Source organism: Buteo buteo, chromosome 22, assembly GCF_964188355.1.
Source record: "Buteo buteo chromosome 22, bButBut1.hap1.1, whole genome shotgun sequence".
NCBI classification, from domain to species: domain Eukaryota; kingdom Metazoa; phylum Chordata; class Aves; order Accipitriformes; family Accipitridae; genus Buteo; species Buteo buteo.
The window spans coordinates 9,593,392-9,615,717 of record NC_134192.1 but is presented as its reverse complement, the minus strand read 5'-3'; the positions used below and the strand labels follow the sequence as shown (position 1 = coordinate 9,615,717).

The 22,326-nt window shown below is 40.4% G+C and overlaps 1 protein-coding gene across 2 annotated transcripts in view; it reads left to right on the top strand.

Moving 5' to 3' along the window:
• The window catches only part of AFF2 (ALF transcription elongation factor 2), a 350,449-nt gene that overhangs the window by 289,419 nt on the left and 38,704 nt on the right, over window positions 1–22,326 (top strand). The window contains exons 10-12 of one of the 2 annotated variants that reach the window (XM_075054426.1): window positions 16,571–16,733; window positions 17,265–18,284; window positions 20,425–20,546. In XM_075054426.1, coding sequence (XP_074910527.1) covers window positions 16,571–16,733; window positions 17,265–18,284; window positions 20,425–20,546 — 1,305 coding nt within the window. Of the gene's footprint in view, window positions 1–16,570; window positions 16,734–17,264; window positions 18,285–20,421; window positions 20,547–22,326 lie in introns of both variants that reach the window. The other variant, XM_075054425.1, reaches the window with a different exon arrangement.

Genomic DNA, 22,326 nt, shown 5'->3' with positions numbered 1-22,326 from the left:
ATGTTCTGTTGGCGCCCAGCCATGCCCACTTGTGCCATTCTCCTCCAGCTTTCTTCTGAAGCTGTGTAGAGCTGGGTCACAACAGTGCTTGGAAAGACATACTCTTTCCAAGCGGGTCACTTGGGCGCTGTAGAGAGCGGCATGGGGGCTGGCTAGGGGGCTGTTTTCCCTGCACCACCTTTGAAACAACGAGCTTATGTTGTGTTAGAGGCCACTATGCTGTAAGAGTTGCTGCTTCAGATTTGGTATAAAGCAAAGGTCCTGGCTATTTGCAGTCATTAAAGATTTCATTGCTTTCTCATAAGAATTTGAGTTAAGGGTGTTAATCCTGGTGTCCTAGCCAAATTGCTACTTAAGTAATTATAATCTGCCAAATGTCTGCCTGTACTGGTGCTAGCATCACCCTTCTCCCATTATCTCTGGGCATCTCGAGCCTTATTTCAGATCCCACATTTGAATAACTTATCCTCACCATTGTGCAATGGTCTCAGCTGAGTTTTACAAATAAATATACAGAGCTATGCTGACATAAAGATTGGGATGGTAAGACTTTGCTTTCTCTGGTTCTCTTGAGAAGACATTCAGTGAATTAAACTTCTGCAAAGGCAGGAGGATCTTCAGCAGAAGTAAGGAGTGACAAGAGTCCTCTGTTAAGTCTCTCTAGCAGGAATCTGAGAGCTGAGTCTTTCCAAAGCTTTTGCTGGGCCAGATGTCTATACCTTCCATAGTGTTACCTAGCTATAATACCTCTAAAAAATCATGTGATCAAGGGCTATATGAAATATAAGGCTATCTTCAGTCCATAAACTCTGGGCTACTCGTTCCTATCCTAACAAAAATGGCAAATTGTTCAACAGAGCCTCTCTTTCTCCTACCCAGGCTGTGGCTACTCATGTGTTCTTGTATCTCCTCAGCTCTCCTCTCAAGACCTCCTAGTTCTTCTGTCCTGTTGCAGACTTTGGCTTGCTGCCCCTTTAATCAGTTACTTCTTTAAACTCCGGTTTTCTCTTTTCTCTCTTGGAGTCTTCCTTAAAGCCACACTTGCAAACAATGTCTTTCTGTGTTTAACGCCTCCCACATCTGGCATTGTGGGTCTTACCTAGTCCAGCACTGTGACAATGTGTCACCGATTTGAGGCATGGTGTGAGCCCTGTGAAGGTATACCCTACACCAAGCAAGTGCTCACACTTACCTTCTTTTAAAGGATAGAGTCTATTTCCCCTCATGTTGGCCAGCTTTACTGAAAAGAAAGAAGTGGCTGTGGCAAGTTATCTTGCCTATCCCACTTCAATATCTGTTCTCCTTCAGATGATGAGCAGCTCTCCCACATGTGAGCAGCAGCTACTAAGCTGAGCAAGGTCCATAGAAATGTCTTTCTCCTGAATCTCTCTTATTGTTGTAGAGAAGTGAAAGTGCCTGTGGGGATGGTTGTACTAAGTGCATATATATACAAGATGATCAAAATACAGCAAAAATCAGGACTGCACCTAGTCCTAGAGACTTGAAGTATTTCTCTCAGAGCTGATACTTAGCCTTTTCCAGGAATTTAGTTTACTGTTTGCTTACAAGTTGCAGAATATAACTAAGCCTCATTTATGGTCACCACTAAGAAAACCTAAAGCCCAAATAATTGACACCAGTGTATTAAAACATGGCACACTCCCAGTGAAAAATAGTACCTGTATACAAAGTCTGTAGTTTTGTGGTCGCTTTTGGAGTTCAGCTCCATGTTAGACATGGAGCTTGAAAGCCTGGGCATAATTTTGGTCACCACCTTCCCCAACAAAACTCCTTTAGTTTCTCATCCTTTCATACGTTGTTTTCCTGTTGAACTTCATTCAGTGTGTAATCTGCTATGATAATATTGCCTTCACCTTAAGTTCCTAAAGTGTTTTTGGACTGATGAGTGCTCTTAGCTTCCTTCACCTTCTCCTCCACTTTCTTCCTTTTTTTCCTTTTCCTTCTCCTTTTCCTTCTCCTTTTCCAATGTGTGGCTAGTTGGTCCCACACCTGGAAGGAAATACCCACTTCTGCTTAGATTTGTTCTGGTTCCCTGGCTGAAGAAGGATACCACCATTCATCACTGAAGTCAAACCCTGTGAATAGGATGCCACTTTGTCCCTCACTGCCAGCTCAACCCCCTTTAGAAGTCTGTAGGCTTATCCTATGTAAATATGGTCTTCTCCAGTGTTGCCAGCCAGTTTCTAATGTAATAAAGCCCTCAGCCCTGCAGCCCGCTGAAATCCCAAGCCTGCTTTCTTGTAGGCCTGTTTTTCCTGAGGTTCAGGGAAGTGGTTGCCTTTCTTTAATTGTTGGTTCGTTGTATGGGATTATTTCTTCTTCCTGAGTCTTGACGTTCAGGTGGAACTAAGGTTTGTTGTTGTAATTGCCCATGGCTTTTGACAAGGGTTAATTCAAAGACTAAGTCATTTAACTTTGGTTGCTGCAAGTTTTGAAAAGTCATATTGCAGATGTTGAATTATATCTGAATCTTCTACCTGCTCAAGGAGTTCTTGTGCCTGCTGACTTCTGCAAAGTGTTGTCTGATAGCATCTCCCATCAGCTCAATATATTCCCAAAAGTACCTGAACTGTGGCAGTTTTAAGTTGCACTGCAATCAGTGTCAGAAAAAAAAAAAAAAAAAAAAAATCCTTTCAGTTAAACACTGAGACTGCAAGAACTTCCCCTCCATGTTTCCTTCCTTTGGGCTGCCTGGCTGCTGCTCTCCACATACGCACTCCATCCCCAGATGTTTTGATAACATCTCTGCTGATAAGTACTAGCAATACATCAACAAATAAAAGTGCAAAGTAAATAATCACTGTCAGCAGAAATATATAGTCGAGACAGCACGTTTTGAAATATGCAGAGGTGAGAGTCTGTGATCCCTGGAAGAGCCAAGACCCACATACGATCTGCCATATGGCTGCAGGCACCTATGGGATCCAATAAGAAGACTGTCAGCAGTTTTTCATTTGCACTCACATAGCAGGATGCAAGGTGCATGCATCTCTTCATGTCTTCCATGTAAAACATCTGGAGACAACGGGTGAGGCATTAGCAAGATAAATACATGGCCAAGCCCCAAAGAGAGAAGACAGACTGGTGCTAGGAGAAAAAATTAAATTATGTTGTATGCTTAACAGCCTACCACAGGAAACTGGTTGAGAGGGTTAATGATGGTAAGTATGAGAAGCAGCTCCTTCTTTTCTTACAGGGTTTTCCTTGCCTGAATCTCATCAAGCCACAAAGAGCTTCTCTGAGGCTTCTTGTCCCCACTAGATGATTGTTTTACCCTTGTTTTCTTTTGTTCCTACTTCCACCATTGATAGCAGCCTGAGGGAAGAGGGGTGGGGAAATATGTTGCTTCTGAAAAAATCAATGTAGGAAGAATAGCCAGAACATAAATGATACTGTTTTGGCTTCAAAAGGGTAAGCAGGTGTCTTAGGAGTCCCAGAAGAGCGATGTGCAAGCTTGTACAAACAACCTCCGAATCACGCCTGTTTGTTATTCACACAAACAGAGTTGAAACCGTCTGAATTCCTCAGTTCCCAGAATTCAGATGGTGCACAATGGCCCATAATGAACAGCACCTGTGCTTACCTCAATTACTACACAGAGCCGAACAACAGCAAGAAGGGCTTTCAAGAATATTTTTTCAATAATAGATTTAGTTATGTCTTTCATAATTGGATTCAAAAGCTCAAAATTTCATTTTGCAACTTGTTCATGAAATTTGTATGAAAAAGTCTGACGTTTATTCAAAAGAAATAGTCTATGAACAAGAAATTGCAAAACAGCCAACTGCTGGTAACTAAGCAGCCAAATTATAGTCCAAGCACTTGGCAAATACACCGTCTTTTTTATTATTTCAGTAATTGAATTTCTGTTAAAGCGCGGAGCATCATTTAACATCAGGAATTTATTTATAATACAATAGTGTTTCAGTAATAAATGCATTATTATTGTCACTTTTAATGGAGTCTTATGTATTCCCTCAGAGACTATGTGGCAGACTCTGAGACAACCACTGCATCAGTGTTGTTTGTAGACAATTGAATTAATTGGAGACAGGGTCATTAACTCGACCTGAATACCTCTGATTGCTTCTGTAAATAAGGTTAGAGAGCAAATGGCTAATCTTTGTTGTCATTATAGATTCTTTTTTACATTTTCACACTGCCTTGTATATTAAGATCATTTTGCTAAGCAGCTTTTCAGGCTGTCGTCGTGTTTACAGTATTGTCTTGCATGGCATACAACCGTAATTGTATCAGACTTACATTTCATTTCCCATATCTATATAAAACATGGTACTAGAGAGAGACCTATTCTGAATTGCAGCACATAAAAACCATTGGACCAACAAATTAATAAACCAAAATGAATAAGCTGTAGCATTAAAAAATAATCAAATCACAAAACAAAAGTTGATTTTGTTTGCTTTTGTTTGAAAATTCCAACCTGCGAGACTTGCCAGGGATAATATAGTGAGTCCATTACTCAGTTGGGAACATGACCTGCAAGGCCAGCTCTGTGTATACCAGCCTGTGAGTTAAATGTTATCCGGACTTTTGGCATGGATTTTCTTGGAAAATGAGCAGCAGGCTGTCATTTAAGCACAGATAGAACACAGATATTTTTCAAGGAGAGATCCAAAAAAAGGTTGTGAGCACACTGTTCCATTTCTCAACAAACTTAATAAAGAATGTAGCCTGAGAGGCCTAGGAAGGCATGTGTCAGGAACAAGAGACATCGTAAACTTGAGAATGAGGTCAGGTTCACATTGAACTCAGGGATACCGCCTTGTCATCACTCCCATATTCCACCATATACTTAAAAAAACACATTGCTTTCTCAGAGACGGTCTTGTAAGTGGAAGAAAACAGCTGGCAGTGTCTTATAATATGCCTGGTATTTGCATGTATTTCTTTCATTCTAAATTTATATTCAAGATGGGCTTGAACCCAAACCCCAGATATGCAGTGTGAGTTATCCAAACTCTGGAGCCAAGTGTGGGATCCTGAGTCCATCTGTAACCTAGACGATAAGTGATGTTTTATGAATTCAGATTCAAAAATAACAGCCTCTCCACTTCAAAACTAGCAAGTACAGCTTTCAACTTCAGAACTCTGCCCATGTCAAACTCCCATTGACAGTCTGTTGGTGCAGGAATCCAGCCTGACTTGAGTGTGGTGGGAGGAACATGCTGCCACACTATGTTTTCTCTCAGCAGCCTCTGCACAATTCACTTATAAGAACATTTAGGGATGTTGTTTCGTTTAAAAAACAAAGGAGGAAACAAAGCATTGACTAGATGCTAAATTGTTCCGGGGTTTTGAAGGCATCATCTGAACTTACAGACTGTCCTTGTAGGTTTTGCTCTGCAAAAAAAGAGAGAGAGATCAGCCAAGCAGTGCTACTACTGAGCAGATACAGCTTAGTACTGATCTGAAATTCAGCCTGAGCATTTTAGGTCTGGGCCACAGTGTCTCTGTCTCTCCTTGCGCATTTGCAGGGGATGCGAGCACTGGTGGTGTTCACCTTGGAGCAATTGGGCCCACTCAGCCTCTTTGAACATTTGTGTTCCCTTCTACTGTAAGGGCTGACTTTTGAGCTCTGCCCTTGGTTCAATTTAGCTTTATTGTCCCTGATAGCCCAAATACTGCAGGCAAAGTTATGGTGGGTTTTTTTTTTTTAATTCTAATGCAGAAAATAAGTCAATACTTCCCTACTTCCCTACTAGTGGAGTGACATCTCGCTACTGATTTTTTGTCATAAATGAGCAAGAGAGCTTCAGGTCTCATGTGACAGGCAACCACCATGCCACACTAGAGCATTAGGAGATTGAGGCTGTCTGGGCAGATGTGCGAAGAGCGCATTTGCACCTTACTAAAGGAATGATTATCAAGTTGAAAACAATAAAAAGTTCAAGGGAGATCAAACTTTGCCTATTTATTCTGTATCCATGAGGGGTTTGGGTCTTCCTGACCTTTTCTTGTTGGCAGACCTTCAACAAATCATTGCTGATACAATAACCCTTCATCAGTCTGAGGAAAAAATGGATGGTGGTAATGTTGAAAAATCCATTTCTTGTAACTCAGGAACATGAGTGTCCAGAATGAAAGCTTCTTAGCTGGAAGGTTTTTAAGAAGAAATCGTTTAACTAATCCTAAAGATCTAAATTGTTTTGTCCATATTGAAAAAATTGTAAAAATGTCGCTTTTTTCAGCAACCCATTGACAAAACCCACTTTATACTCAGGATTATGGTCACTCCACTTCTCTTTTCCTGAACCCCTCTTGGGGAATACAGTGTTTGTCTACAGTCCTTTCCAGGTCAGATCTTAACTGCCTCTGCCAGGCATCCCAGTTTCTCTCAGCCTAGGTAAGAAAGCAGGCGGTGTGACAGAGGGGATAAAGTACTGAAGGAACACTTCAGGAGGGCATCCAGTGTTGCAGCTGTTACTTCTGGTGATCCCAACTAGTCTTTCCCATTTAAATCAAAGCTGGCTCCAAAGTTGTCCTCAGCATGCACACAGGCAGTGCAATCCTTCTATTTGCAGTGTTTTGACTTGACCCACAGAGCTCCATCCTGAAGGTGTTGAGCACCACCAGCTCTCTCTGGAAGACATGGCAATTCTGTTTGCCCACAAGATCCCCACAAGCAGGTGTGGAAGCTAACAGGATCTTTCCTTTATTTTGGTGTTGATGAAGAAGGCTGAAAAGCAAGATTTTCAGCCAGATAAGGTTAAAGAATTAAAGATTCTCTGTTTCCTTTTGCTGTCATTCAAAATAACAAGCATAGAAAATTCTGTTTAAAATAGCTGAGCCTTTTGACTTAAAGGGTTTTCATGTCGAAGATTTAAGATGTCAGATTTAAACATGACACTGATAGTATTAAGCAAAGTATGAGAGCAGATACTTGTAGTAACTGTCTTTTTTTTTGACTGTTTATTAATGGCCTTTTGTGATTTATAGTGAATGTTGTGAAGGATCTTCAGGTCCATTTATCACTCAAAGAAGCACCTTTTTTTCCTTAATACCTATGTATGTCATAATTAAGGGTGGATGCTGCTTAAAGATTTAGCTCTGTTCTTAACTTAAGATCTTTCAAGATGATATTTAATCCTAAATAGATTTAATACCCTTTTTTGTAATCTATGAAGCAGTGTATTATGTAACTGACAAAAATCAACAGCATTAAAAGGAGCTCACATTAGACAGAAATATAGAGAAGGTTTAGGTTTTCACTCCAAGTGGTGTTTTTTGCCCCATTTTAAAATAAATTGTAAGGAAGACACATTTTAGCATTCAACTTTATTAATATTTTACTAGACAGGCTTCTCCTTTTTCAAAAAACAAGTCAGGTGTGCTGAAGTACATCTTTATATCCATGAAGGGCTCTAGTGATGTGCCATAAATTCATCATGTGCCTTTAGGAATACTTCTTTAAAAACTATTTCAGAGTAATTGCCCATTATTAATAATGATGATTCCTTTTTACTATTATGACAGTAGCAGTGAAACTAAGTGTCTACTTGTCGTTTTCATTAGTGTCTGTGTACTTCTGTGGCCCCTGTTATCCAACAACTTAAATCTGATGAATGTAAATATGCTTCGAGTCTCACAATGCTATCTGTATTAAAAACAGGAAAGAAGTACCAGCAATTGAATTATTTGGCCCATTAAATCCCAAAGAGACACAGGAATCGAACCAGTTTGCTAGTGTCAGACTGGTGCTATAACCACAGGGTTGTCTGTGTTTCAAAGGTGCAGTAGTCCTCTCCATAGAGGTGGATTATTTGTGCCTTAATTGTTTGAGTACATGCCTACGAGCCATGCCATGCCTCTAGCACCAATCCTGCTGTTTCATGCTTTGTACAGTGTATAATGCATGGAGATTGCTACCAGTTGGTGAGCAGCTGAAGCTCATTTAGTAAAATATTACCCAATTTGTTCTGATTGTACTCAGTTTTTATCTCTGCCCTTTTCTGGATTGCTTGTTTTACTTGTCATGCTCCTGACAATAGCCACAGTTGGAGCAATCTTGGCCCTTATCTAAACAGGGCTGGCTTTAACAGACTGCAACAGGCTGTTTTCCCTTCTCTGGCTTGCAGAGACTCATGTTCCTGGTTCATGCTCTTTGCTCTGGTCTGGAAGTGGTTATGCTGCAGATCTGCTCCCAAGGGATTCCCCTGGAGAGTAAATCCTCAGACAGTTTCCTGAGCTGACGTTGTGCCACTTGTACATAGCACACAGGTGTGAATGACTGCGTGTGTACTGTAAAGCTCTGGAAAATCAGGATATGCCTTTTGGCACCTTTTCAAGCTCAGAGGTGTTGTCTTATACAGGGAAAGAAAAAAAAATCCTACTTTCTCATGTTTTCTGACTGCTTGGTTGCTCAGTGTAGTAAAATTAGCTTTCCTCAGATAGCAGATGAGACTGGAAATGTTGAAGATTTGGAGGTGTCATAGGGATCCATCTGCACCAGTGTGTTTTGGTCCCAGTTCTCTTCCCACTGGGCTCTATAACCTGGATTCTGTTTTCAGTTAGAACTGAAGTAGAACTGTGTTAGAACGAGCAGGGTAGTTCATTTACAATGTTATGTGTCCAAGTTTCTGCTGTACATGAATGAGAAAAAAGCCGACACTTTGCTTTTAGAGGTTCACTTTGGATGTTTTTTATCACGATCACACTTGGACTTTCTGCTGAAATAAGTAAATCAAAGTGCAAATAAGTGACTCATTAAAAAACAGTTTATGTTAATTTAAAATAGTAAACAGTAGAGGGATGGATATGTACTTCTAAACTTTCACAGAAGATTCACAAAGTATATTGAAAGATGCAGTATTCCAAGATCTCCTTTGTGGCAAATAAATAAATTTCTCTGTATCAATACTCATATCTAGCTTGATTCAGTGGGGCAATATTGATATAATAAAATGGTTCCTTTTACATCAAATGAGGCCCTTTGGAGTCTCACAGTAAGAGATAGTATTCTTGTTCTTCTAGATGCCAGACAAACAGTAGCACATCAAGGCATAGTACAAATAATGCTCTTTGACACTTGAATCCATTCACTAAAATACTGTACATCAAAAAGTCTACATACATTGCATTCCCTGAATAATATCATGCTCACAAAATTGTTTCCAAACTCTGAGGTGAGCAGGGTGATGCATGCACAAATCATGGATACAATATTGCTTTTAATATGCAAAATCCCCTTCTCTTCCACGTCAAGTGTGTATAAGAGTGCTGTGAAATTGGAAGGAGAGCAATTACCATACCAATAGTTCAGAAAGTTTTTTATGTGCACCGTTAGGGATGTGCCATTAAAATTCCTCCTCTTCTTTTTGTTTTTTATAATTTCACAGGCAGTTTGATATGTTACACCTGTTCTTTATCGCAGGTGTGGTAAAGACTCAGAATTTACTGTAGCCCAGGAATAAAAGCCAGAAAAGGGTCAGAATAGGGCAGTAGAAACAGTACCATGGTTAAAGTCACATTGCAGATGTATATACACAGTTCCACCTAGGATTTGTGGCTAATGTAATTCTTTATTGGAAGGCTTTGACCTTGTTACGGATTCTTGGCAGCTTTTCCCCACTCTATTCATTACTAATGCAAGCTGTCAATCACTTTAGTTCTGCTTTGACATAGATTGTGGCTCATAGGAGTTAGCTCTGTCATTCTTTTTATTTCTTTCATCTTTACTATCCTTTTTTATGGTCTTTAAAGCTGGAAGTATAAAAGGGTTATATGTATATGAAAAAAATCTGTTTCAGTAACTCTATCAACCTTGTTATAAACAGTCTTTGATTAAAACAGTTACTTTTGAACACAGTAAAATGAGAATGTGGCTTTTTACATACAACATCTTGTAAATTACCCTCCCCCTCAAAATAAATCAGAACTCCTATTTGCATTACAGTGTTCAGGTTTGATACAAGCAGATCAGCTGCCACATCCTGAATAACATATTAGAGAGGTTTTCCCTCTCCATGTGTTTTGACATGAGAGAGCCATCAGAAGTGATGTCTTACTATGCGTGCTAATGTCAGCTGAAGTAACAATTTCCACACCTTATTTCATTTCATTGACCTGGATGCTGATTAATATTTTAAAAGGGCTTGATACAGGTTTTCAGTTCCTGTGTCAACCCAATCTTTGAAAGTTTGGATTTGAATCCTACCAGCCTGATGATAAATAATTTAATACTAACCAATGGAAAGGCAGTGAACAAATCATTCAGAGCAATCCTTTTCTTTAAAAAGCAATCTAATGGCAGTCATATATAAGTTTGAAGATATAGATGTGAACAATTAATTATAAAAAAATGGCAGCTCCCTTTCAAATTAGAAGAGAATATTACTTCCTGATAATGGTGTAAGAATAGAAGAGAAATAAAACTTCGTTATTGAACAGTTATGGTATTAAATTTTGACACTAGATATTAATCTGCTAGGTGCTGCTCTATTATTATCTGCTAGAATAATGAAGCAGCCTTTTTTGAACATTTACACAGAATTCAGTGAGCTCAGTAACTCCAAGTAATGCCTCTCAGGTTCACAGTTTTTCTGCAGAAATAGACTCTGGAGAAGAGATTGGGCTAGCTTCTGAAAAGCTGAAACCAGTTTGTTCCTCTATCTCTTCTCTCAGAATAAAGTGTAGTGAGTGGGAGAATAACAGTATCCCCCCAAGAGTGAGTGTTACCATCTACTCTGGTAGATGCTGTAGTGTGGGTGTAGTGCACAAAAGTCTTACTTAGAGCTGGGTGCGCACTTTTCGGTGCCCGGTGCAGAGTCTTTGTTCTGAGGAATTTGCATTTTAAATAGACAAGCCAGATTAAGGATAGGCAACATAGTCTCTCTTTTACTCAGCAGGAACAGATGCACAGATGTATTTTCTTCTCAGATACAAAGCAAAATTCATCCAAGTCCCAATCCAGTGCCTCAACAGGAAGATCACCCAATCTGTCAAGTCTATAGTCACTTTTCCAGATTTCATTGATCAAATTTTCCCTAAATATAGGCCTGTGCAGTACAGTAACCTTTGTAGAGTGCTGCTTTTTGTGGAAATACATTGCCAGCATTGATGTACTGTTGACTCACTGGTCAGTTCCCATCTACAATTTCCCACTGCCCAGCAGCGCTCTGCTGTCTCAAAGTTTACATTTTGATTTCTGGGTAGAGCAATAGAACAAGTGGCCAATTCATCGTAACCCTAAAAAGGAAGGGTTGGAATGAATAAACCTATTGTTGGAGGGCACCATGTATTTGCCAAATTCTCTTCACAGCAATTAACATGACTACATCTAATTGGTGAAAAGTTTAGAGAGACAGCTAAGGACTTGTGAGGAATTTTTGTTCCTTGATGAGTTTTACTGCAGAAGTCTGAATTATACAACTTTTTTTTTACATATGTATTTACAGGGCAAAAAGTTTATTATTTTTCTTATTATAGATTAATGAGTCTTGGTATTTCACATTATCTTTGTTGTAACTACCAGGTTTAATCTTGAAAATCATTTATTACAACAGTAGAGTAAATGATGTGTTGAAAATAATGTAATAGTCTAGATGACGACAACAACAGCAACAGAAGTGTAAGCTGCATGTTGGGCCTTCAGTTCTCTAGGCCACATAATAATCCAGACACATAATAATGCCATGTCTGCTTTAATTTGCTTTGGAAAAATAACCCATGAGTTTAAAAACAGACAAGCTGCAGGGAGACATTTAAATTTAGGCAGATCACCCGTACGAGTGAACTGCAGTGAAAGGGAGATGGTTGATGTGTGATGAGCTGGATGCAGTTCCTCACCAGAAGCCATCAGCAGCCACATACCTGCAAGTCTCAGCTGCTTTGTAGTTAAGCTTGAGCTCAACAAGTGGTGAAAACCACTGGTGTGTACTGGTGATACTGGTGTTTGTCCCCTCCTTCAAGTCATTTCTCATCTCATACTTTGTGCTCAGGCTGCGCACAATCATGCTGCCCAGCAGCAAGGGACGGGGGAAGTGCCGCGTGCCGAAGCAGAAGAAGGGAGATAGGTGAAAGTGCTGCAGAAGAGCTTCCTTCCAGATTGCTTCCAGATGTGCAGGTCTCTTCTGTCCGCTTCATTGTTTGGTAGCAGGGAGGAGACCAGCTTACCAGTCTGCAGGCAACTAGAGACATCATCATGGTTCTCCTCCCACCCACAGTATGGGTGTCACTCCAGTGTCCCTCAGCTCCATGGCACAGGAGAAGCTACTCCGGGGAGGGGTAAGCAGACGCTGGTCCATCTGGCCTGAGCAATGGGCATCCTTGCTGCTGAGTCACGTGTGTATTTTTCCTCCCAGATAGCACACCCGCGGTCAGGGCTCTGGGTCAGGGCAGAGCATGTCTGACTGCCCTGCAGGATTCAGCTCAAGTGCTGAGCACAAAGCTTGAAAAATGGGGAGGACAAAATCAAAAGGAGGGCGAAACTGATGTTTCCATTAACTGGAGAGAGGCCTCGTACTTAGAGAATGTGACAGGCCTGCACTGAGTATGAGGATGATTGTAATACCTCTAATGTTTGCTTTGTGTGTTTGGATTGCAAGCACTTTGGCCCAAGTACTGTGTCTCATCATGTATTTACACAGATCCCAGCACAGCGGGTCACTGGTCTCAGTAGGGGCCTCCAATCTCAAGTGATAATAATGAACTGGCTTTCTTCTAAGTGTTATTTACCCAAACAATACTGTGTTCCATTGTGCAGCATTGTTTTTATTAATATTTTTTTTCAGTTCAAATGAAATAAAAATGTTGTCCACCCAAACACTGAGGAACAATATGAGTGCTCATCTCCTGCTGGGAAATAAAAATTCAAGAGTTTGGAATACCAGTGCCTCCTGCCCCCTTTAGTCACTCTGAGGACTTGTGTCAGATGATAAAATGCTTTAAATCCATTTTAAACCTTGTCCGGGCTGGCATTCCTTGTCTGGATCTTAGCAACACAACAAAGCTTGCTTTGAAAGTCTCTAAGAGAGGCAACCCCCAGTTCATGTAGTTGATACTTACGTGAAGAAGCCCAATTTATTTGTATAACAGCTGCTTGAATGCACATTTGCAGAATCTATCCCTGCATCTTCTAAAACATGTGATTTAACTTCAAAGCTGAAGAAGTCTTTAGGAAGAGTGCAAACCAACCTGTTCTTTTGAACTAGAAGTTACATTTTATTTAAGGAAAAAACCCAGAAGACAACCCAGAATCTCTCCATGAAACTCATTTTATTGGAAGCAAAGATATTTTTTTCCATGCATTTGTACGTGAAAGGTCTGTATATTTTTTTCTGTTCTGCTGAATAGCATTATTAGAAGTTGATTGTGCATGTAGCTATGTGCAAGAGCTCTCTCTTTAGTATGGTGAGATGTTAGGAAAGGCATTTGGGGTCTTATCTGATTGTTTTGCAAAGCATACAAACAGAGTTACTCTCAACCCAAACTACATGATGAAAAGTGAATGCTTCTACTTTAAAAATGTAGATCAGCAATGATGCCTTCAGCATGAAACCGCCCGATGTAGCCAAGGCATAATTTTATTATCCCAGATGAAAGACAAATATGACCTCATTGTGTTTTTGTATGAAAAACATTATTTTGAGTCTGTCTGGTTCCCGCAAGCTTGCTGGGCTGTGTTATTCAGTAATGTTTGGCGTATGATAACTTTTTCTGAGACTGGTGTGCAGAAAGAAAAAAAATAAGGCCAGGTTGGAGCTGCCATCTATTTCCATGGTTTTATTCTTGCCCTTTGAGTTCTTTGTCAGACAGCTGCAGTCTCCTACAGTACAAGTCCAGTTGTTTTGTATAAGCACATCCCAGCTACAGTGTCAGTTCTCTTCCAGAGTGCTAAAAGACGTAGGTTGTGTTTAAAGGCTAGAAAGGTCTGGCCTTAGCTGCTGGGACACTGGCTTTTCCTTCTTTGATCTATTATAAGAGGTGATATTCTTTAAATCAGTTATCTTAATGAGAGCAAACTTGCCAGCACTGACAACAGAGCATTTTCTTAGTCAGATCTGCACAGATGCGTGAGCAGCCCCACACACATCCTTCTCTATTCGGATTGCCTGGGCATAAACCACCCCAGGCAAGGAGCTTTGTCACTGCAAGAGTCTGGTGCAGGTTTATGTGCCCTGTTACAAAGGTGCATTAATTCCCTGCAGGAACTGGGCTGCAGGGGATGTGGCTGATGCCCCACGAGCTCGGTGCAGCCACGGGCCCCGCAATTCTCTGCAGGAGCAGTCAGGCAGGCGTGTGTCCCACCCTGAGCTCTTGGAGAGGCTGCGGAGCGCTAAATAGCTCTTCATCTTCACAGCCGGCTCTCTGCTAGGGTTGTGGGAACTGGAGTTTTCAGCAAGGATGAAACATGAATATTGCTATGTTCACTTCCATTCGGGGGTGAAAACGGAAAGTAGAAGTGAAATAGATGAAGCTCACAGATTTAGGGGAAAAGTGATTTCTAGATTACAACTTCATTGCTCTGATAATTCCATAAATAACATTTTTTTCAAGGCTGATGTTTCGTTTTGGCATTTTAGAATGGAATTGTCATGTTTGCCCTCTCAGTTTGGGAATCCTTGAAGTTTTTTCTCTTTTTTTCCTTTTTGTTTCTTCTTGGAAACAATTGTAATGAAGTAGGAAAACTCAGTTTTCATCTACTTTTAGTGTTTTCCAAATAGAAAATATAAGGCCAAAATTACAAGAGATTCAATTGAAAGGCAAACTCCCCTGCAAACACATTCTCTTTTTCTCCACTGTTCTGTTTCCTTGTTTACTGTAAAAAAGAAGTGAAAAAAGTATTTCCTTACACTTCCTTGAGCTTCACTGAAAAGGAGGGATAAAAAAAGAAAAACAAGTGCACAAATGGTTTCCAAAAATAATTACATTAAATACAAAGTGTAGGATCCATTTTTTAATTCAGCAATGTTTAGTTTTCTGTAATATATTTGGAAATACCCATATTTTTTAAAGCATCTGTTTTGATTTACCTGTTACTTCCAGTTCAAATTTTTTAAGTAGCTCTACTTGAGTCAGTTGAGTGAAGAACCTCTAGAAGAAGGAAAAAAAAAAAGTATATGCACTTAATGAGCAACAAAGTTAGTGATCTGTAGCAATTACCCAAGTGAGTAATTTTGTTTCATTAATGCACCCTAAAGCACCAAGCTGTTTTGTCAATGGGCACTGCAGGGCCATTGCAATGCTCAAAGAGACAGTTATGTTACCAACTGCGGTGTAAGGGATAGGTTTACCAACAAGGAGGGAGAGAGAAAGTAGCTTAGCGTAAGAAGAAAATTAAAGATCATCTATTATTGTCACGGAAGCCAATGGCAATACTTGTAAAGACTCTAGCAGAGCAGGGACACACATCAGTTTTTTCTGGCTTTTCCAACTTCCAGTTTCTTGGTTACTGTGTTTTTTTAAGAGGGCATCTTGATGCACATAGCATCTCAGTTTGAAAGGGGAAGGAGTCATGTACCTGGCTTACTTGAATCCTTGTCAGAGGAAAGTAGAAAAGCAGATGGCAGAAACAAAGGCAAAGCTGTATTATAACTTCTAGGCATCTCTGGATCACTCAATATGGGACACAGACGGCGTATGATATATTAAGGTGAAGTATTGAATATCCATAAAAGACTACTAGCAAATGGTGTCAATTTTCAAACACTTTGCTTTGTCAGCTTCACAAATTTAAAATCAATCATCAAAAAGTCTCTGTATAGATCAGCTGAAGAGACATAAAACCTTATGGTTATCTCCCTGACAAAAAAGTTGAAATTAAAGATGAGTTTATAAAGGCTCAGACTGGCAGAATTCTGTAGTGCTAAAAACTGGGGTCATCCAACCTCTCAGTTTAGAAATAAACACTGAGGAAAAACAATGACATCCAGTACACTGCTAATACATACATCTTGGAGGACAGTTGAACATGCAGAAAAATAGATTTCACAGAGCGGCTTATTTTCAGCATGAATGCCATTTTCTCACTGCATTATCATAAACATGAGAGAAAAAACCAGTTATAAATAAAAAATTCTTGGGCAGTCCCTGGAGACTTGTCAAAAATATGTAGGTTTTGTATGCCACAGTGTAAAAGTATTCATTAAAATTAATTTTTAAAATGCCCTGTCCAATATTTGTTGCCTGATGTCCTTCCTTTGATCATAAATTATAAATGAACTGGCAAAAAATGAAGAAACCATGATTCCATTAATGAATTATTTAAGTGTGATTGTTAGTTTTCGCAATCATTGGGCTAATAAGCTCAGGCTTATGACACTGAAGTGTTTCTCATTTGAGGGTGATGACGGTGGCAATGTTATTAACACCATTATCAGTGTGTCCCGTGAAGCATAAACCCAACCAGCTCCTTCGGTGGCTACGCGGTGGCATGGCCGCTGGAGCTTTCATTGGGTCTGTACTGCAGGAGAGGGAGTTGACACTGAGGAAAGTCAGTGTGAACGGGGTTCGCTGGGTGGCTCCCCTCAAGGCAACACTTTAGAAAAGACAAGCAGCATACTGACACAAGAGGATCTTCTCCCCGCAGCAGCCTGCCGGTGCCGGCGGCACATGCAACTGGCTTGGCCCATTCCAGCGGTGGCTCCGGGAGCTCCAGCGAGTCCGAGAGCAGCTCCGAGTCCGACTCCGACAGCGAGAGCAGCTCCAGTGACAGCGAGTGCAATGAGGAGTCACGCAGTGCCACGCCAGAGGTAAAGCCACACTCGGCTCCTCCCCAGTAGGGTCTTGGAAGGGGGAAGCGTGAAGGAGAGTGAAATCCCACTCCCTCTTAGGAAAGTGTTGGAGTTCTGTGCTGTATGATGCTGTCAACTTTTTTGTCCCCTTACAGTTTTATGTGTATGACCCACATACTCATTCTAGCTTTTGGAAGAATCCTTCTGGCCTACATTTGAATTGCTTTAAAGAAATATTTAGATTTTTGCCAGTAGCTAGAGAAGATTTTATTGACACAGTATTCAGCTGGGACTAAGGAAAGGCAACATGACAAAACTAAGTCTTCAGGGACCAGCTAAACTTTTTAGTTGTATTAAATTTCTCCAGGGCCACATTGTAAACCAGATAAGGAAGCCTAATTAACCATAAATACTCCATAAATACTCCCATAAAACTAGCAGTCACCACTAGTTGACTGAAATAAAAGGGTACGTTAAAAACGTTCTCATTTAAAGGGAAAAGCATTGCTTCTGTCTGAGATTTGTTCATTGTTGTTCTTTAAACTGCAGCCTGAACCTCCCTCAACAAACAAATGGCAGCTGGATAAATGGCTAAATAAAGTGAACCCCCACAACAAGACCATCATCAACAATCAAAATGAGCCTCACAGCGAGACCAGCTCCCAGGCCCAGAGCAACCAGCAGGCCGAAGGGCCAAACAAAGGGAAGCTCAACAGCAGCCTGCCCCCGACCGATTCCAAAGACCGGGCAATCCTTAGTCCCATCCGAGAGAAAGCCAAACCGCGGGTTGCCCAGAAAACCCCAGAGGCAAAAAGCTCCAAGCAGAAGTCACCAGCTCATAATGAGCCCACTTCACAAAGGACTACTGGGAAAAAGCAACCCAAAAAGGTAGAAAGGACTTCCAGTGTAGAAGAGTATAACTGGCCCAAACCAAATAATACCAGCAACACTCCCAAAGAAAAAGACACACAGGAACCCCCTGAGCAGCCAAAGGTTCGAACTAAAGCAGCAGTTGGGAAGACCGCTCCAAGGAAAGAACCACGAACTAGCACAGGTCTCACTTCAGAGAAGAAAAAGTACAGAGGCCCCAGCAAAATTGTCCCTAAGTCCCGGGAATTCATTGAAACAGATTCATCTACTTCTGACTCAAATACAGACCAGGAGGAGAGCTTGCAGGCTAAGGTGTTGCCAGCTTGCACTGGGTCTGGCAATGGCGTCAAAGTGAAGGACTCTGGCAGTAACATCCTCAGCGTAAGTAGTTTAACTAGCAATGGCAGCAACACATCCATTGACCAGACCAGCAATGACTTGGAGGAGCAGCTCTTTTCTCCTATCCCAATCGTACAAAATGAACTTCTGTCCCCACTGAGAGAATACGAAGAACTCAAATCTCTGTGGGTGAAAATAGACCTTAGTTTACTCTCTAGGATACCTGGACAAGAGCCTTTTGAGACCACATCTGTGAAAAGCGAACCGAGAGAGGCAAATGTGAAACACAGGCGACCGTCTCGAGAGTCTCCTACCCCAGCAGCTGAAAAACCATCCACAAAATCCAAAAGGAAACACAAGGTAAGTCGTTTTCATCGTTCGGAGGAAAACACTGAATTTCTGTGCATCCTTGAGGTCAGGACTGCAGTCGATGATTCGTCACTGCTCCTGCAGGAGGGCTGTAAGAAGGCATCATAACACTAAGGCTTTGTTATTTTTACAAAGGACATACATTTACAAGTACATTACAAATTAATATCAGAAACTAGTAAAAAACAAACTCCAGCTGACAAAATCAATGAACAATGTATTTTTTTGAGATTTGTCTTACAAGCTTTCTCACTGTATTTGCTCACTTACTCATTAATTTCCAGTGTTCTGTAATCAGCAGAAAGATTCCCAATGATGAATTCATATTACTACGAGTTCAGCCATACTCAGAAAATATGACTTCCATTTGGAAGGCAGGGTTTTATTGTCTGCAGAATTAAGGCATTTTCACCACTGGTTTAAACAGGCATAGCTTCATTAAAGTCAATGGAATGGTGCTTGCTTATGCTCCTGGTGAATTTAGTCTTTATATTGTTTTCTTGCGTAAACAAATGTGATTCATAGAAATATCATTTGCTTAACTAGCTGCTTTCTCTACACAGCTACCTGAAAAAGCAAATATATTTTGACTTACGGCATTATGTTTTATCATGTGTTTTATGTTATTTGTGCCCAAGGGTTTCCTATCTTGTGGGATATGACAGTGCACTTCAAACTAAATGTGTTTTCAGAAAAGAAACTGAAGTTTTATATCATAAATGAATTTTTGTAGTCAGTTTTTCCAGCTGAAATGTTTGTGCTCTGGTCTGTCTGTGAGGAGTCATCATCATAGTGTATTTTTTTTATACCCCAAATTTTATAAATCATTGTGAATGTGACTTCAGCTGTCTGTTCTAGTGGACTTCTTGAAATCCTGAGTTTGAGCAGTCCAGTGGTACGAGAGAGTTAATACAAGGCAAAGACAGACAATGCCAGGCAGACACAGGGTCTGCACCCCTGCCTACATGAGTCACTGCACTGGCTCCTTCCCTGTTGAATTAAGTGGAAATAATCACATGAGTAAACTCAGCAGGTTTTTATTCAATTTATATTCTAGCTGTACACTAAAGGCAGAGACGTAAGAAGGAAGGAGAAGAGAAGAAAGAGGAAAGGGATGTATAAATGTCCATGCTTATGTGTATGTATATGTACACCAGGGTGTATATTAATTATACAAAAAAACCTTGCTAGGTAGCTTAATGGAGCGTCAGTAGAATGGAGAAGGAATCTTGGCTAAAACACAAGCATAGTATTGGCAGCTAAACTGAAGGATCCCAGGAAAAAAAGGGGGGGTGGGGGTGGTATATGAACGTTGGAACCTCATAATTTCATTAGCTGGCACTTTGAATCAGAAAGTAACAAAATGAGGAATCTCACTGTGGGACTGTACAAACATAAGCTGCGCTCTGAAACAGCCCGTTCAGTTGCTGTATGATTGTTCACTGCTACCCAAGGGGAAACAAACCAATTAGGATGACTTGAGGGTATATCAACAGTTGAAACAGGGTAGGGAGAGCCTGATTTGTGTTTCTAAATCATGCTATTAAAAGATTTATTTTAGCCATCTACTAGTGGGCTTGAAGGCTGATATGAAGGTTCCAGTGACAGAGCAGTAATCAGCTTTGCTTGTATCATCCTAGTTCAGGCACAAAAGTCATGCATCAGGGAATCTTTCAAAGCAAATTTTAAACCAGCTATTGCTGTTAATGACTACCCCAGCTCAGTCCTGTAGTCTTTTAGTCCTGTGAGGAATACTTACTCAGGGAAGTTTTCCCATCAACTTCCATTAAGTCAATGAGTAAAAGCTATTTACTTGAGTAAGATTAGGTGCTATCAAGTCATTCCATCTGAATTATTAATTAAATTCCAGTGCACTACAGAAGATAACTGCAGCACATGAGGCATTTTGCTTCCTAATTATCTGGCTATGTCACTTGTTATATAACTTCATGTCATGTGTTTGGAGCACGTTTAGTCCTGATTTCAGGTGACTTTCACTTCCCTTAGACTAGTATTTTAACTGCTGCTACTGTAAAGGAAATACACCGAGATTCCTGAGCTCCTCTTAATGGCAAGTGAAATTGTGCATAGATGCTGGATCTTTCAAGCTCTACCTTTTTTGTTAAAGCAGACAGAAAACCTGGATACCTTTGTTGAAAGCAAGAAGCAGCGCCTGGAGGATCCTTCAGCTTCATGCCTGCTCCCACCTTGTATCTCTCCGATACCGAATCACAGATTAACCAGCACTAAAGAGTAAGTTCTTTTTTTTCACATAACATTCATGAGGGATTTCACAGTACAGTTCTACAAATGTCTTTGCTGTAGAGCCAGATGGGCTTTACAGCCCATAAGCATAAATGACCTGGCATTGCTATTCCCATCCATCAGGAAGAGGATCCACATGGTTTTGGATGAGATTCATTCATCCTTCTGATGGACTACAGGAATTCAGAGTGCCACCACAATCCTGGTGTACTCTTCTACCCCCATACTGCATCCTTTCAATGTTCTTTCTTGCCCGCATCATCTTTAACCTCTGTGGCTAGAGAATCCTACTAAAAGCGGGCTTTATTTGATTGCTTGGAATTTATTTTTTAAAATTGTTTTTGTAAGAGACAGTTCTTGGTTTTATTGAATGAAATAGTGACTTTGATGTTCACTTCACCAGCTCTTATTCTTTAACTGTGTATACAGCAATGCCAGGGGTGACCATCCTAAATGTTTCAGACATACGTGCTTGGTATTTCAGCAGACATATAATCAAACAGTTTGTGCATTTCAGAGTGTCTTTGAGGGATGGCTATAATGCTTGAGCAAACAGGTGCCACGTAAATAATTATTCTGATTAGTCTAATCACAAGATTAACATTCTATAAATAAGCAAAGAGTCCAATTCCCTTCTGTCATCAATTTTGTGCTTTTACAGTTTTGAGATGAGGCAATTCTCTCTGCTAGGACAAGCAAAGAATCAAACCCGCAATGTGCTTCTGAAAACAATTTGACTGTGGTAGTACTTAAATTTATATAAAGTTCAAACATCATTTAGGAAATAGCACACAAATTTTAAAATCCATAAAGAAGGTTGGGCATCAATTCATTTATACTGGTGTAATTATAGAGTAACTTCAGTCCTTGAACTAACCCCTCATTCTACCCCTGAGAAAATCAGAGTTGGAGTCTGGAAAAGGCAGATGGGTTGAAAGTTACAATGTGATCTGTAACATGTTGCACATTTGATAAACATCATGATGGGTGTTGCCCGATTGTCATTGCTAGAAATACAATGAGCAGAGATATATTGCAGAGGGAATCAAGGATTATCCACCCCAACACCTCCACAATCCATTAAAAAAATCTTTCTATTCTTGTCGCCAGCAAGCCCTAAGGATCCACCCCCAACCTGATGTTTCTTAATTTGAGCTTGTTTTCCAGGTCATTAATTTGATTCCTTGGAGCTTTCAAGCCTTTAGTATTCTCTGTTAAAATATAATTGTGTCCATCAATAGTTATTTCCATATGCTAGCTTTTCCTCTCGTCTGCCTCAAGTTTTGAAACAAAATTTTCTGACTTCTTTTCCACTGCAGTGATTGGGACCTGGATCACACTGCATTTGTTATTAGTGTCTTCTGAGTTTGCTTGAAACAAATGTAATATCGTTCGATAATTCAGGTCTTCAACTCCCAGAGTTGTGCAACTGAATATAGATCAATGTATTTCCCAAAAGATGAGGGAGCTGGCTGAACTGTGTGACAACAAATTTCTGGAGAGCCCCAGACTGTTTTTCAGCAGTCAGGAGTGGTTCTGTTCTCCAGAGGGTTAAGTAGAGTTTTAAGGAGAGACAGACAAAAGGGGAAGGTGAAAGTACACTGTTCAAGGGCTTGGGGGAAAACAACACTTCAGTGGTAAAAGGTTGAAAGACAGGCTTTGCCATTTGCTCCTTTATTCCCAAAGGTTCTACATTTTCTTTCAGAACTCCTAAGTCTCTGCGTAAGGACTTTGAGAAATGAGGGTGATTCAGCTACAGGTGTGATGA